Source organism: Centroberyx affinis, unplaced genomic scaffold, assembly GCF_046629955.1.
Source record: "Centroberyx affinis isolate AG114_WGS23_722 - 3 ecotype Tasmania unplaced genomic scaffold, CSIRO-AGI_Caff_v1 ptg005019l_1, whole genome shotgun sequence".
In the NCBI taxonomy this organism is placed as follows: Eukaryota; Metazoa; Chordata; class Actinopteri; order Beryciformes; family Berycidae; genus Centroberyx; species Centroberyx affinis.
Window position 1 is genome coordinate 198084 of NW_027282473.1, and position 16951 is coordinate 215034.

The window sequence follows — 16951 nt, forward strand, 5'->3', positions numbered from 1 at the left end:
GAAGTGAAGCATACTGACAAATTTGGGCGATGTATTCTAATGAAAAATCTATTTCCTTCAAGGCCCATCCAGTCATTTTCAAAATCGTTCACGGCCTTATAATCATTTTTCTCAAATCCACACAATTTCAAGAATGTTCAAGGCCTGTGGGAAGGCCTGTGGGAAACCCTGTTAAAGGTTCTCAAAGTTCAGAATTTTTTTCATGATTCTTAGTCATTTCAGAAGAACTGGACCGAAGCCCAACTGGTCACCAGTATTAGGGTTGTTACTGGAAAAAAGTAATAAATGACACATTACTCATTACCTTTCTTAAAAGTAATGAATTACTTTACTTGTTACTCCCTCAGAAAAGTAATTTAGTTACTCTACTCGTTTCACCGTAAACACTAAAGACACTAAATCTGTCTTTATGGTTTTTAATAAAGACAGAGATTACAGCATTAAATTCAGACTTTGAGTCATTTTTACCACTTTGTTGCTCGTTCATGTCACTCTGCTGTAATTCTGATATTTCCGACAGGACTTGAAGGCAGCAGAAGACGAGGGGAATCTGTCATAGATATTACACCAATAAAGAGTTAAAGAGGCTGAAGAATTAAACACAAGTATCGAGCGATCTGTTAGATCAGGAACTGTAATGTGATTACTGAGACTGGAACAGTAATCTGTTACAGAAAAGAAGTAATGTGATTACAGTATTACAGGTCACTGCTGGTCCCTCACTTCTCCTCCCTCTACTGTCCCCCCCTGCTCTAATGAACCGGATCGATTGAACCGAATGGAACACGGAGACAGAACTCACGATATTGATCATGGCCGCCAGGAAGTTGATGAGGATCGAGACGAAGATGATGACGTTGCGCGCCGCGTAGGTCTCGTTGATCCAGCAGCAGGCTTTGCGCAGGACCAAAGGGAGACACTTGTAGTCCTCCGCCGTGGTAACTAGGACCAGGCAGGAGTGCAGGACGATGAGAACGGAGAACTGGATCACCATGGTAACCATCCTGCGCACAACGAGAGAAACACACGGCGCCGTCGGGTGGAGGCCGGAGCGTTAGGGGTACAGTTTGAAAAAGGGAGTGGCAATTTCAACACATTTAAACATCCCAGCAAACATTTAGACATTGAATAGATGTTGATATGACGACCTGCACCAACACTGACAACAAGTCTAAACACAGAGCCGAAATGAAAGTTGAGACCTGATACCTCTGAGTCGTCCAGAGCTGCTGCCTGCATCGTTTTGTGAAATCAGAACCTACATATCCTTCTGGTAGCAGTTCAAAACAGTTTCCAAATCTGTTTTAATATGAACTTTTACCACAATGTTGTAAATATTTTGTTCTTGGTTGGGTCGGCATTGAACTCGATACAGTATCTGTTGCTATTAACGTACAGTTACAGTGCTGTATAGAAAAGTGACTGTTGAAATGTGAGTTGACACAAACTAGATGCATGCAATTGTTGAAAATGATGCTCTTTTAAGAGTGTAAAGCAGAACTATAGATTACAGACTTATGTGTCATTTAACACTAGAAAGGACAGTGGATTTTGGGAGAATATGAGAAGGCAAACAAGCAGTTCATTGAATTGGGTAAATATTCCTTTGCGTGATTTTCAGAGGTGTGACCAAGTCAACTTTGCTCGAATCTCAAGTCAAGTCGCAAGTCTAAGTCAAGTCCATGTCATTAATGTCAAGTCCCAAGTCTAAATGTAGATTACCAAGTCAAGTCCAAGTCATTAATGTCAAGTCTCAAGTCTAAATGTAGAACAGCAAGTCAAGTCAGAACAAATCAAGAGTCCAGTATCAATTTAATATCTTAAAGAAAACTAAATATCTAGGACTTTTCAATGCAATATGGTTTTAATAGGATAAAAACTTGGTAAGAGCATCATGAGTTTGATTTCTATAATCAGTTTCAACTTCAATAAATTCAATCATTCCATACAAATTCAGAAAACAGAATTTAAATTCAGTCGTCTGCTGGAACAAATCTCATCACTTTCAATCTGAGTCATTTACACAAACACAAGATCTCAAGTCAAGACTTTAGAAACCTTTTCAAGTCATCAGAGTACAAGTCAGAGTCAAGTCCCAAGTCACCAGAACCCAAGTCAAGTCCAGTCTCAATGCTCTTCATGCATCAAGTCAAGTCTCAAGCAATAAAAAGTGTGACTCGTCATGTGACTCGAGTCCTCACCTCTGGTGACTTTAAAAATCTGACACTGGTTTGTACAGAAAGTGGGTTTAGGAAAAGTTATGGACGGATTGATTGCCGATGCAAAATGACAATCAATTGACCATGACTTGGCCTTTCTAGAGTTAATAATTTCTTAGATGGTTTTGTTGCATCGTCTAAATGCATGGAAACACTTCTCCATTTACTCCTGAGATTGAATATACATGATCATTGTCGGGACTCGGGAGGATTTGTTCCATCTATCATTCCATCTAGCTATATTGACCTTTCACCTCCTCACTACTGGTTGCTTGTAATATTGGCGATCTAGGAATTGAATCTTATTCTGCTGCTGCGCTTCTTTATGTCTCTCTGGAGAGCAATGTACACTTAAAGCCTAAAATTTAAATGTAACACAGATTTAAATTGATCCTTGACTGTGATTCTCATGTGGCTCAAACATGCGTCTAAAGCAAATACGGTGAAATCTGAATCGTCCGCCTTCTCGAACGTCGCTCCTCTTTTACCTGGCGGAGGGAAGCAGGCTTTGGATGGTGGTGATGAAGATGAGCACGATGAAGGCGCACACCAGGTTGGATTTGAACACTTCGTCCCTCATCTGGGAGTACTGCGCCGTGAAGGGGAGAAGAAGAAGAAGAAGAAGAAGAAGAAGAAGAAAAAGGAGGAGGAAGAGGAGGAGGAGGTGAGGGGAAGATAGAGAGACAAGTTTTCAGACAAACAGGAGAGACTAACGGAAACACAAACTCCACCTCACCCACACCAAGGCACTGCCACAGACGCATGCAACGGTTCAACCACAAGCGTTAGAGAGAGACAGGAGCCGGTGGGTTAGCGGTGGGTCCTGGGGAACGAGCGAAGCTGACCGGTGAAAGCTACAGTAGCTGCTAGCCGAGTCAGAGACACAGACGAGGAGCTCGGATCCAAAATGAGATAGGCATCGTTTGGGGGAAGAAGTGACATCGACTCTTATGAGTTAACAGCAAAGTTAAAACGGGTTGTGATAGTGTTTTTCAAGGGGAGTGCATCAAATTAGGTCTGGAATTTTAGAGATATTGAATGATAAATTTCAGGAGGTGATTTTTATTTCCCAAAAAGCAAATACACTACCGATCAAAAGTTTGGACCCACCTGAATGTACTTGAATGTTCTGTGTTTTTCATTCTCTTAAAGCCATTTTGATCTAAAGGCTTCTGCTTAAATGCTTGAAATGTGTTTCTTAGACAAATATAAATAGTGAAGTTGATCCTATGTATGAATTTCTTTCCAAAGCCTTTTGCCTTTCCATCAAGGCAAAGTACGGCTACTTAAACAAATCAAAACTATCTTATATTTTAGATTTTTTAAACACTTTTTTGGTCACCGCATAATTCCATTTGTGTTATTTCATAGTTTTGACGTCTTTACTATTATTGTAAAATGTGGAAAATATAGTAAAAATAAAGAAAAATGTGTGTGTCCAAACTTTTGACTGGTAGTGTATATAAATACATATATAGCTTTTTGGAAATTAACTCAACCTTCCGACAGCAATGGTAATAAATCAACCAAAGTGAATTGTCGGAATTGTGACCTGGGTTTAAATTTATGATCTGCTGTGATAAACGGGGAAAATGTCTGATGTCTGGTGCGTCAGAAAGATATCATTCGGCTCGGGACTCGGCTGCTGAGTCACCGGTCCGGGCCGACGGTTTGACTCATCCCGGTCTTAATAAACTTTCCACCCCTTGACCCCCGCTGCCCCCCCCCTCCCCCCCCCCCCTCGCTCTGTCTCTTTCTCAAAGGGTGCTGGGAAATTAGCAAGAGGATGCTTCATGTTTCGTCACAACTTTGCCAAAAAATAAGGGAGGCCAACAGCAAATCACTGCACATTAACTGAGAGATTAAGAAGAGATCAACCAAAAGGGTCTGGAAATGCTGAAGTTTCTAAGATGGCAGCGGGATAAAAGGGGGAAACACAGATATGGGGGGAGAAGGGCCGATATGAAGCTCAACTCAAAGGTCGAAGGTGTGTTTATTCATGGAACAAAAAAAAAATGGGGGAAGGAGGGGACAAAAAGCACAAAAAAAAAAAAAAAAAAAAAAAGTTGAACGTGTCAACTTTTTTCACAAGACTGTAAAAGGGAAACAGGTCCATGGCATGGACTTTTGGTCATGAGTAAACTGAAGGGGGTTCTGCGTTCTCGGCAAAGCCAATCAGCATTGCCAAAGACCAACTTGTCGCCTGGCTAACCGCTCTCCACAAAAACCAAAGTCGATTCACTTCAATTTGTGGGATTCAACATGAGTCATGGCCAAATTGGTTTAAACGCTCAAGTAGAATATTGTCAATATCTCAATAAAAATCCGATCAAGTCGTTCAGAAATGTTACTTGAACGGTGTGGTGTTATGGATCTGTTGGTAGAGCTTTGTGTCTCTTCATGCACACTAGAAGAGGAACAAGACTATTGAGGAAAAGAAACAGCTGAAACCGGTTTGATGTGTTGCATTATTATTGCATTAATTTCCCAACGTCCCTCAGTTACATCATCAGGCCTGGACTAGCGTTACTGTGACTCATGCAAAGTGTACGGCAAATAATTCCCTTAGAGTAAAACAGATCTTTCTCAGCAATATTATCATTGGTGTATTTTTATAAGAGCCTTTAGCTTACTCATGATAGGAAAAAAAAAACTGTTGGTTGTTATTTTTCTTCTGAAAATCGTATCTAAGAATAGATATGAGGAGGGAGAGAGAGAGAAAAAAAAAACAGTATCTGTCTAAAACCCCAGCTACCTTCTCTTCCAGGCTGGAGTCTTTAAACATCAGTGAGAAAGGCTTGATATGCTCTCTTCTCAACTTATCGCCACTCCGTAAGTCGATGGCGCTCTCTATTCGCTTGTTAATTTCCTCAGGACCAGAGTGGACATGCAAAGCTTGTGCGAGATGGTTTGGAAGCAGATTTATCGAATTTCTCGTTAGGGCAGCCAGAGTCTAGGGGGAAAGCACATGCACATAGAATGAACCTGCTTGTCCCCCTTTGTTCCATTCAAGTTACAAAAAAAAAAACAAAAAAAAAACAAAAAGACACAATTACGTTCAGTACATACACAAAAGAAAAAAGAAAAGAAAAGGAAAGGAAGAAAAAAGGGGAGACCAAAATGCAACGTTCTCGATCAGACAGACAGCTCAGAGCAGGTCATGCATCTCTCATCCATCCGCTCCGTGATGTTAGTGGAGACACGGGTTAGACCGCCACACACACACACACACACACACACACACACACACACACACACACACACACACACACACACACACACACTTCACAACCGGGTTAAGAACGCTGTCACATGTGCCCACAACCGTGATCAGAGGGACAAGAGGGAGACGGGAGAGACAAACACACAAAAAAAAAAAAAAGAGATGACAAAATATTAAAAAAGAGGACAGAAACCAAGACTGGAAAAAAAAATTGTCAGCAGATGAAAGAGTTTCGCTCCAAAGCGACAGATCCGCTGCTCGGGGAACACTTGACACACACACACACACACTCACACACACTCTTTCAAAACGCACAAAATGAAAACAAACAAAAAGGAAACTTAGGTATCGTAACTGTAACACTGGTGGTGATTTAAGGCCTCGGTTGACAAAATGATCAGACTTTCACCAATCTCTGAACCCATCGTCTATCGGTCTGACGAGGATCAGACTCTGGGGGCGGCGGCCAATATTTGGGGGTTTCCGGTGTAGCCAGCGGACATCCGGGCCAAGAATTCCTCTTCCCTGCGCCGGTCATTGTTTACAGTCCGATTAGCAACTTGAGACGCGAGAGAATGGAGTCGGAGTTGAGAGACGACGTCTCATATGCAGATATCTGTTTATACACTGCAGAAAACGGCCATCTTAACAAGTCACTTAGTCTCATATTCAGCCTCCTTTTCTTAAACCAGGACAACAATTCTGCCAGTGGGGTGAGATAACTCCACTTGTTTCCAATGCAGTTTCACTTGTTTTAGGAATTTTGTAGAAATTAGTGTCAGTACCTTGAAACAAGTCAGAATAAGGCAAAATCACTGCACTACTATCAAGAAAATTACACTTAATTCTATAAAATTCTTGAAACAAGTTGATTTGCATTGGAAACAAGTGAAATTATCTAACTCCACTGGCAGATTTTTTCACTTACTTCAAGAAAATGACAATTTTAGGACTCAATAATAGACTAAATGACTTGTTAAGATGGAGATTTTTTGCAGTGTAGAGATTAGCCGAAATGTCGTCTGGACCTAAAACACCTACAAAAAGTATTGATGTTTGTGTATTGTACTCAACTCCAACTCCAGCTCTTGGCCCGGATGTCCACTGGCCGTCTCCCCCGGAGTCTAATAGACGATAGACGATGGGTTCAGAGATTGGACTTTCACAGACTGGACTCTGTTTTTGTTCAGTGATTTTTCCCACCAAAAAAAATGGATGTTAAAGCAATATTCCACTTAGTTTTAGTGTTCATGTTAAAACAAAGTGGAATATTGCTTTAAGCATTTTGGAAATGATCTCTTCAAAAACATCTGTCTTCTGTCAGTATAGAAAACATCCACATAAAATATTAATATGTATCTGAGATGGGCTAATGATCAAGACCCCAAGGATCAAATCCAGGGATGGAGTGGAGGGCAAACCCAGCTAAAATCAGTTTATAAAGCTTTTTTATTGGCAGAATAGAGTTTATCCAGGCTGATTTAGGCCGTCATAAAACTTTATGACCAAAATTCATAGTATGCATCACAGTAAGTAGCATCAAACGAATGTCAGTTATATGAGAATAGGGTATTTTAACGAAAAAACGCATAAATAAATGCTTTTCTGAAAAGGTAACTGATTTTTCTTTTTGTTTGGGTTAACCCTAACCCTTCTGCAATGGATGGGATTTAAAATGTACGGATTTATGATACTGCAGTAACAACTTACTAAAGTAAAAGTAAAATGACTGACTTGCTCAAAAAAGTACACAAAAAAGCTACTCAATTACAGTAACTTGAGTAAATGTAATTAGTGACTTCTCCATTGTAACAAGTCATTTAGTAGTTATTGAGTCCAAAAAAAAATTTGTTTTCTTAAAATGAGGTTTGGTAATTTCACTTGTCTCCAATGCAAATCAACTTGTTTGAAGAATTTAGTAGAATCAAGTGTCATTTTCTTGATAGCAGTGCAGTGATCTGCCTTATTCTGACTGGTTTCAACAGACTGAAACAAGTGAAGCTGCATTGGAAACAAGTGGAGTTATCTCTCCTCACTGCAGAATGTTTCAAAAAATAAGATTTAAAGGCTGAACATGAGACCAGATGACTTGTTGAAATGGATGTTCCGGAGTCAGTCAAGGTTCGCTCTCATCTCTCCTGGTGAGAACGTCACTTTCATTCAAGAGCAGCACTCCAGGTAAAAGTGAGAAGGTCATTAGTGAAGATCAGACTCATTTTCTCGCAGATATTGACATTAGCTCTCCACCATTAGCTCTGAGTTATCCTCTCCTGCAGCAGGCAGACGGCAGCGCCGGACAAATTACCCTTTGGAGTGTCGCGGGCCTATAGACCCTGCAGCCATTAATGTGATTATGAGGAGTGTGTGTGATGTCAATGGTGTGTGTGTGTGTGTGTGTGTGTGTGTGTCTGACCGACTCCCACCATCCGTATATTCAGCCATTCCAGTATATCACCTCATCTCGCCTAATCCGACACGATCGCCTCGGCAAATGAGATCCATCACACATCTCCGTTAAAAGTTCATCGTTAGAGTCTCAAATTCTCGATGATCTCCGGCAAATGTCATCCACCGGAGCACTTGAGGTGTTTTTTTCACCTGCCGGGTTCTGATCTGACTGTCAGATTCAAGTCTAATCAGAGTTAGCTCCGGAGTCCAAACGACCGCAATTTGGCGCTCTATCGCTCCGTTCCTCGTAAATCACACGAAATCGCGCCACTCGGCTCCGTCAGCGGAAAGAGATCGGGCATTTTGAGACAGTTTAGAGATTCAGGGGGAAGTTGTGCAGGTCAGACCAATCAGAGGACTCATTCAGCCGACTGGCAGTACGTTCATTTCAACATCAGCTGTCAAGATTACAAAAAAAATAAATAAAAATGTAAGCACTGTTTCGCTATTTGTTTATCTCTCTCTCTCTTCACACTCGTTCTTCAATCTCATAGTACTTTCCTCTCTATTCCAAATCATGAAAAGAGCAAAATCTAATTACTGTCTTATAGTCAGTGGTGGAAAGTAACTAAGTACAATTTTGAGGTACTTGTACTTTACTTGAGTATTTCCATTTTATGCTACTTTGTACTTATACTCCACTACATTTTAGAGGGAAATATTGTACTTTTTACTCCATTTCATTTATTTCACAGCTATAGTTACTAGTTACTTTTCAGATCAATATTTTATATTTAAAACATTTGATCATCTTTATAAAATAACTATAAAATAGCATTGTTATAGATTAGACTACCCAAAAGTATAGCTAAATTGTTAAGATTAGCTTCACGTTGACAACTTTAAAATGCTGCTTACATGTACATGTATGTCAATAAATCAGTATTAATATTCCAATAATTTATGAAAAATATTACTCTCTAAATGGGGAGAGTTTGCATAATGAGTATGTTTACTTTGATACTCTAAGTACATTTTGCTGCCAATACTTATGTACTTTTACTTAAGATTTTGAATGCAGGAACAATTCAAACAATAAGAGAAAAATAACATGAATTCACACCTAAATTTGTTTAAAATGCAGTATACTATACAGAAGTATACTTTTAGATTTTTTAGACTTTTTTTTTTTAGACTCCAGCTGATAGTTGCATAATTTTCTGGTAAAACGTGAAGCAAATATGAATAAAGGCTTTTTAAAGTTAAAACCTTCATGAGTGCCTGGTCTGGGATCAGTTTCACATTTGTTTTTTTTCCACTGAAGTACCTTGCCCCTATCCAAGAGCACCTGAGGTTTTTTGAATGTCTCCAGTTACCTTTCTTCTTCAAGTTTTTAAAAAAGATTTGTGATTTGTGTTAGCGGATGATAGTAAATGTGATGTGAAACAACAAAATTCTCTGGAGAAATTCTAGTACACTACTGCTTGTCAAATCATCTATGCTTTAAGCATCAGCACTCACCTGTGTCACTATTTTGCCCTTTCTTACTAATTACTTTGGTCTTTGCCAAGTATCTTGTGCCTCCACCAGAATAAAATACTACCTGAATATAAACTGCTCATCTCTGCTGTTAACACACAGTAAAGAGCAGAGCTGGGGGAAATCCCCGGGGCGACGAGAGCTGAACTGAAGCTGAACTTGAACTTGAGGAAGCCTCTGCTGCATGTGAGTACAGAAGCCTGGCCGTGTGTCACATCATTAGCATATTTAGAGCAGCCACAGAAATGTACGAGGCTGATTTTAATGAAAACAATTGGACAGCGTGTCATGGAGGCAGGCTATCAGGGGAGCATCAAATACTTAACAAGTACAGATGTGTGAAGTCCCCAGGCGGCTCCCTGCTGATGACATGCGCCTAATTATTTATCACTTTATTTGAATGTGATCTCAGCTCTCTGGCTCTCCAGTTCGTCAGCTGTCTGCATCTCTACTGTGGAGACAACAGTAACGTAACAGTAAGTAACTCTAGGCCACCGGGCTAGCTAGTCCATCTCAGCACCTGAACCATGGCTTGTAACATACTACATACATGCACAGAAGCACAGAGCGTGTTGTCTTACCCTCATGAAAGATTTAGCTGATTTAGATTCCAGATTCAGTTTCCCATTTCAAATCACTTCTTAAAGCCTATTTAATCAAACAGGCATTTTATTACTTTAATTTTAATTTTTTAGTTTTTCTATTTTTTTCTAGTTTTATATTCATGTTCAGGGACTGTCGCACTGCTTGTCTGCATTTCCTGTCCTGTGCTTGTTGCCCTCTTTCCTTCTGTCTGTTTTTGGCTTTCTGTTTGTTTATAACTTGCCTTTTTGTTTTATTTCCTTTTATAAAGCAACTTGTTTTGAAAAGTGCTATAACAATAAAGTCTTACTTGCTTAACATATATCACCATGCATCACTGTATGGCAGCGGTCCATGCAAAACGAAAAAACCCAGAAGTTTGTTCTCTTGTCAAAACTTATTTGACACCAGCATCCAGCAATTAATTCCAAAACAAATCCATTCTAGACGAGGCAACGATACAAATTTCTCCACTTGGGCGGCGTCAATAGACTCATTCAATGTTGTTGGTAGCATGTGAAACACAACGCCCTCTTTAACGGCTTCTTAATAATTTGAACACCACAGCATCGTTCTCTCTCCACTCTCACTTTTCTGAACTGGAAAAACAGTTGAGAAACTTTCCTCACGAAGAGGAGAATGCAGACCAAAACAACTGATCGGTTAAAGCTACACTAGGAACTAAATTTAAGGACTTCAATACCCAGAAATCATGTAATGTAATTTTTTTTGCATAAATATCTTGCCTGATGCAGCTTTAAAGTAATAAGAAATTGTATTTATGCTTTGAAATTTCAGAACTTCAATACTTAGAAATCATGTGATTGTTTTACATAAACATCTTGCCTAATACAGCATTAAAGTAATAAGAAATGTTTTTAAGCCTTGAGACGGATAAGACATGGATTGTGCAAAAGCGGTTACAACTCCATATTGGGAGGCCGGTCCTAATACTTTTGCACATTAATAGCAATACCTTACCTTGCCTTATAGTTAAAATTCTACTTTTTATTCTATTTATTGTTATCTAGTATAGTAGTTGTAGTGTAGTGTAGTATAGTAGTTGTATAGTATACAGTAGTTGTAGTTGTATAGTTTATAGTAGTTGTAGTGTAGTTTTTGTGTATATATATATATATGTATATTTTGTAATTCTGTATTCTGACTTTTTACCTACCTTATTGTGTGTATTTTTCATCATTTATGTGAATTGCTGCTGTAACACTGTAATTTCCCTTTGGGGATAAATAAAGTATCTATCTATCTATCTATCTATCTATCTATCTATCTATACTTTGTACGCCACTTGATAACCTCGATAACGTACCCGCCCTCACACACCCACCCATGACACAACGGGGTCAAAGGTCACAGCTGACGTTCCTACGAGCCACGCTGCCGTGATTGTGTTTGGCGTTCTCGTCCCTGAGGAAACTCGCAGCCTAAAGGCCACACGCTTCCAGCTCTGACATTTCTCTTATTCAGAGCGGCCGGCGGGATTTGGCCCCGAGCGCTGGGCGGCTGTAAAGGGCCAGCAGTATGGGGCCACATGTATGCTACATATTATTAACAAAACACATTGGTCTCTAGAAAATGCCAGCATGTGATGACAGGCAAAGGGCAAAGAGGGTGTGTGTGTGTGTGTGTGTGTGTGGGAGGGGGAGGGGGGGGGGCAATGAACAGATAGCATCAAAAGAATTTCAAACGCTGGATGTCTTGAGCTTCACATCTCTGCTTCTCTGCTGCAGATTATTTGATACTTTAGATCCAGAAGTGGTGTAATTCAGTGGAACATGTCTAGTTTGGAGCGGGTGCTGGTCCAGGGATTGTAAGCAAGCGGTTTACATAAAGCACAAACATGCTTTGGGGCAAATGAAGAAGATACCAAGGATAGGGGAAAAAAAAAAAAAAACATGCTCCGAATCGTTTTTCTTTTGCCAACAGAAGCGGCAAACCTCCAATCGGCGTATTTTGTTTCAAGTCAGCGTAAAAACGAGGGCGCTGCAAGGTGCTTTGACTAAAACTGTCCCCCAAATAACTGGCTTTCAATCATGTGCCATGGAGGCCCAAAAGTCTGCAGGTTTTCATTCCAGCAAAACACGACACCAACTGATTTCAGTTACTACAAAGAATGCTCCCAGTAGAGCGCGTACCGCCACCAACACCAGCAACTGTCAAGATCTGCCATTTCCACGTCAGATAGTCGACCAAATTAAACTTTTGTTATTTCTTTCTATACTGTATAATTGGCAAAGAAAGTGCATTAAACTCCAACTTTTAAATGTGCCACATTTTCAAATGAGCAGCAGTTCTAGTGTAAAATTCTTTCTATATATTTTTGGCGGGAGTGTATCTATGTTCCCAGGGTCCTATGTTCCCCAGTTCTATATATGTGCTCTCCCAGGGTCCTATGTTTAACCCTAACCCTAACTAACCATATTAGGTGAATACAGAGCTGGGGAACATCTTTTTCAGGTTCCCATTATGTGCTATATAGAGCTGGGGAACATAGGACCCTGGTAACATAGGACCTTGGGAACATAGGACCCTGGGAACATAGGAATGATTCCATTTTGGGCAAAGAAAGCACATTGAACTCCAACTTTTAAATGTGCCATATTTAAAAGGGAGCAGCAGTTGCAGACCAACCTTTCCACAAAGTTTCATGGTGCTGCGTCAATCCGTTCAGAAGTTACCTGCCTTTTTATGAGAAGCCACGCCCCCACTGCCACTCCCCCCCCCCCCCCCCCTTTTTTTTGGCCAATCGGTGTGAAAAGTTAATCACTTCTTCCTCGCCCCATGATCAAACTTTCCACAAAGTTTCATGCAAATCCGTTCATAACTTTTGGAGTGATCCTGCCAACAGACAGAGAAACAAACAAACAGAAGGAATGGGGCGAAAACATAACTCCCGTCCAGCTCCTTTGGCAGAGGTATGACTGAAAACCCCCCGCTCTGATATCTTATCAAATGTTGTATTTTGACTGTGTAAAGTCCAAGGAGACAACAAAATGGCAAAGGAAGCTCTTTTGAAGCCGGGGTTGGACCAGTTCCCGTTCTGGTTTTGAATTGTATCCAAAGTTGTAAATTTGGTGCTTTAGCCGTCGGCCATGTTCCTGTGAGTCCTGACCAGCGTTCTGTGTCTCGTATGTTGTTTTTGTACCTTGACGCTGATGAGGGCATTACAGCAGAAACGTGTCAGTGCTGAATAAAGACACAGTTCACACAGATTTTCAACCTTAAGCACATCATGTTGTCTTTGATTTTTGAGCGAAGCACCTCCAGATTTGATTTGTGTTTACACCGTGTAACCACAGAGGAAAAGTCAGCGGCCTGGTTCACAGTCAGCAGGTTCCAGAAAAACTAATTCAAGACTTTTTAAAAGCTTTCTAATGCTACCTGGATTTTATTTTAAATGTCCCATATTCTCCACTTCCCAGAGTTTTATTGTGTGTCTTGAGGTCCATTCAAAGCTGTGTGTGTGGTGTCATGAACCAAAAACTCTCTCAATCCATTTCTCCACGTTCATTTCCCAGCATCTCTCTGAGCCTTACCAAGAACAGGCTGTTTCTGTCGCCGTGTCTTTAAGGCTCATTAATATTAACGACCCCTCTGTTCCGATCGGCTAACCGTTTCCAGAGTGAAACGTGAGACGCCGCGGCCCGGCGGCTACAGGTAGGGAAAACTCTCCGGTAATAAACAATGACAACCGCTCAACCGCTTTGAAAAAAACACTTTGTTAGTCTGTTATTTCTTACAAAAATGATAATGAGCGAACCTTTGTGACGCCACAAAGTTACGGAAGTCCAAACGGCTCGTTTAGAGGCTCGCTGCACTAATATGGATTGTGTGGATTTAGTTGGCGACCGTGCGTTTTGATACTTTCACCATGTTTAGATAGACCATCCAACTCCTTTATCATCACAGAGGCAAGGGGAGTCCTGCTTTACACCATATGGGACCTTTAACCATGGCCAAAACTTTAACTTAACCTTAACCAAAGTTAACTAAACCTAAGCTTTAGCTAGTATTTTCACAAATGTCGAATCAAATTCATGCTATTGTCACATAATCCTTTCCTGGTGGATGAACGTAATCTTCATGTTATTTGCGTCCACAACACATAATCATAATCACATAATGTGTTTCTGAGTTTACTCATATTTCACAAAATTTTGTGAGACTGTGTTGGAAAAGAAAAGACACAAGCTTCCTCAACCTCAACAGATCTTACCTTCATTTTAAAGCATTTAGCTAATGCTCTCCTGCAGAAATAAGGACCAACCAGACCAAACCGACCAAATCATTTGAAAATGAACCGATTTCATTTTGGCTTGGATTTCACGGTTCCCACCGTTGTGGCGAAGAGACACTGAGTAGCTGGGTCTTCTGAGGAAACACACAACCCCCTTTGAGGTGAAAGCCTTGTGACAGTAGCATGCATCATGAAAGCCGGCAGGCACACAGTGAAGCATGAAAGAGGTAAAGACAGAGCCACTCAGCCGGTGCAGGGGCCTACAAAGAGCTGGGAGTCTCATTTCAGAGCGACGGGACGTCTTCCAATACTCAGAAGTCAGAGTGCGGCTTCTTCTTCTTCTGCGTTTGATGATAGCAATCGTTCCCGGGTGAACGCCAGGACCCACAGTCACAGTAAAGAACATCGTTTAGGGAATTACGTTGTTTATGTAATGTTTATCGACGCATGTAAGAATAAATAAAGCAAGAAAAAGAGAGGAAGATAGCAGCTGACCAAAACTACCAAAACCTGTTCTTGATAAAGCACAGGTAGCTGTGTTTTATGATGATTGCTTGGTTCAAACTACCTGCTGCAGGACTTTTCGGTGCAGAAGAAGAATCATCTGTCATTACTGTCTGTGGTCTCTCTTTCACTGCCATTGTCCGTGTCAGTAAGGACTGTTCTGTTGCTGTATGTTAGGTATCATTATGGGCTGGATTTTCCTCAGTCAATGGTACATGGTGTAAAGTGGGTGAAGTGGGCGTGGTGACGGACAGGAGCTGGCAGCGTGTGTGTGTGTGTGTGTGTACGGGTGTGTGTGTGTGTGTGTGTGTTTGACAAATGGATGTTCAACAATTTAAAGTTTAACACTCAAGTCATCCATGAAACTTTAATTAGTTTTAGTATATTTGTGTATGTATATACATATATACTTAACACTGTAATTCATATTTCATGGATGACTCAATTGTTAATATAAAAATACTTATATGTATAATATATGTGTGTATGTATAATATAGTGTCTTTAATATAAAGCGTATAATATAGAGTGTCTTATGTTGTCAGCTGGCTAGCTTTGAGCTGAAGTTCTCTCTACATAGTTGTTAGTTTATTGATGTTTGTTTTGTTTCTTTTAAATAGAAGTGTTCTTGTGTTCTTCTTCTTCTTCTTCTTCTTCTTCTTCTTCTTCTTCACCCAGATCCTTGTCTGCTGTATCATGCAGCACCAGTAACTGTGCAGCTGTCTGTCATCCACATACAGTTTGTCATCAGTGTGTTATGTTGCATTATTTCGATTAAGCCAATCAGCTTGCAGCAGTGTACACACACAGCAGATCAATGTCATGATTTATTGACTGCTTGTACACACACACACACACACACACACACACACACACACACACACACACACACACCTGCATAAATGCACGCACACAAATACATGCTGTCTCTCTTTGTCTCTTTCTCTCTGTATCTCACTTCGTTTGTCTCACTCACTTCATCTCACACACACACACACACACACACACACACACACACACTTTCACCCCAGTATTCCACCTTGTCCTCGATCCAGCGATGCTGAAAACTGAATCAGACCAACACAGGCAGCGGGGAAGGAGGGCGACCCGGAGGACGAGCCCACCGGAGAGGGAGAAGTTGGGCTCAAAGCAAAGCCAAGCGACAACATAAAAGACACTTCAGAACTCCTCCAGGAGCCTTTGATATGCAAAGAGCCGCTCTTCTGAAACGCCCGTCCTGACAGGCTTTTCATTGTGCCAGAAACAAAGAAGTGGCACTTTTCAAAAAATAACATTCCACTGAATCCAAATGCACGGTTACATCAAATGCTGAGCTGCTGACAGCGCCGCCGGGGAGCGGGTTCACACACAGCCTCGCTGCTCAGAGGTAACGCAGAGTTCAGCCGCAGCTTATGGCTATCAGGCCGGGAAAAAAGTTTGGTTCTGCACATTTGTCATAATAAGCACGGACAGCGACGATCGGTTTTTCCACAGGATGCACCTATAGGGCTGGGCGAGAATTCAATATCATCGTTCATCGTCTGTCAGTGGAATCATGTGGTGATGATATGCTGATTTTGGGAAATCGTGACACACAATTCTGTTGTCTGAACTGATGAGAACAAGATAATTTGATTTAAAAACTCTATTTGAAAATGTCAGTTTTCACATCTGACATTACCATTCAGTTCAATGGGATGAACATGAATTTGATTATTTTTTAATTAAATTATAATTTAATATTGCATACATGAGCTATATCGTGATATATATCGATATGGAAAAAAAAATCCTTATGATTATCGTGGTATTGATGTCAACCATATGGTCCGGCCCTATATGCATACATTTTTTGATCAGTGGGAGTTGAACCTCTCACCTTGGCAGTGCCTTGCTCTACCATCAAGTCAAAGCTTAGCGGTTTAGAGAGACACGCAGAGACACGCAGAGACAAGGAGAGACACGCAGAGACACGGAGAGACACGTCCCCCTGAACCAGGCTGGACATGGACATGAGGCCTGAGTCTGCAGCTTTACTCCCCTCACTATATTATGTATGACAACATGTCTCTGTGTGTGTGTGTGTGTGTGTGTGTGTGTGTGTGTGTGTGACTGAATGACTGCTTGTGTGTGATTGAGTCATTATTGTAAACCATGACCAAAACTAGGTGTTACAAAATGTAAACCGAAATAAAATTAAAAACGAGACCCTGTAAAAGAACTAAAACTGACCTAAAGCTA

At 40.7% G+C, this 16951-nt stretch overlaps 1 protein-coding gene across 1 annotated transcript in view; it reads right to left on the reverse strand.

Moving 5' to 3' along the window:
- The window catches only part of adcy8 (adenylate cyclase 8 (brain)), a 126854-nt gene that overhangs the window by 29165 nt on the left and 80738 nt on the right, over positions 1-16951 (reverse strand). Inside the window, exons 8-10 of the mRNA XM_071545705.1 lie at positions 4975-5172; positions 2708-2808; positions 803-1004 (exon numbers count right to left, since the gene is read on the reverse strand). Coding sequence (XP_071401806.1) covers positions 803-1004; positions 2708-2808; positions 4975-5172 — 501 coding nt within the window. The remainder of the gene's footprint in view (positions 1-802; positions 1005-2707; positions 2809-4974; positions 5173-16951) is intronic.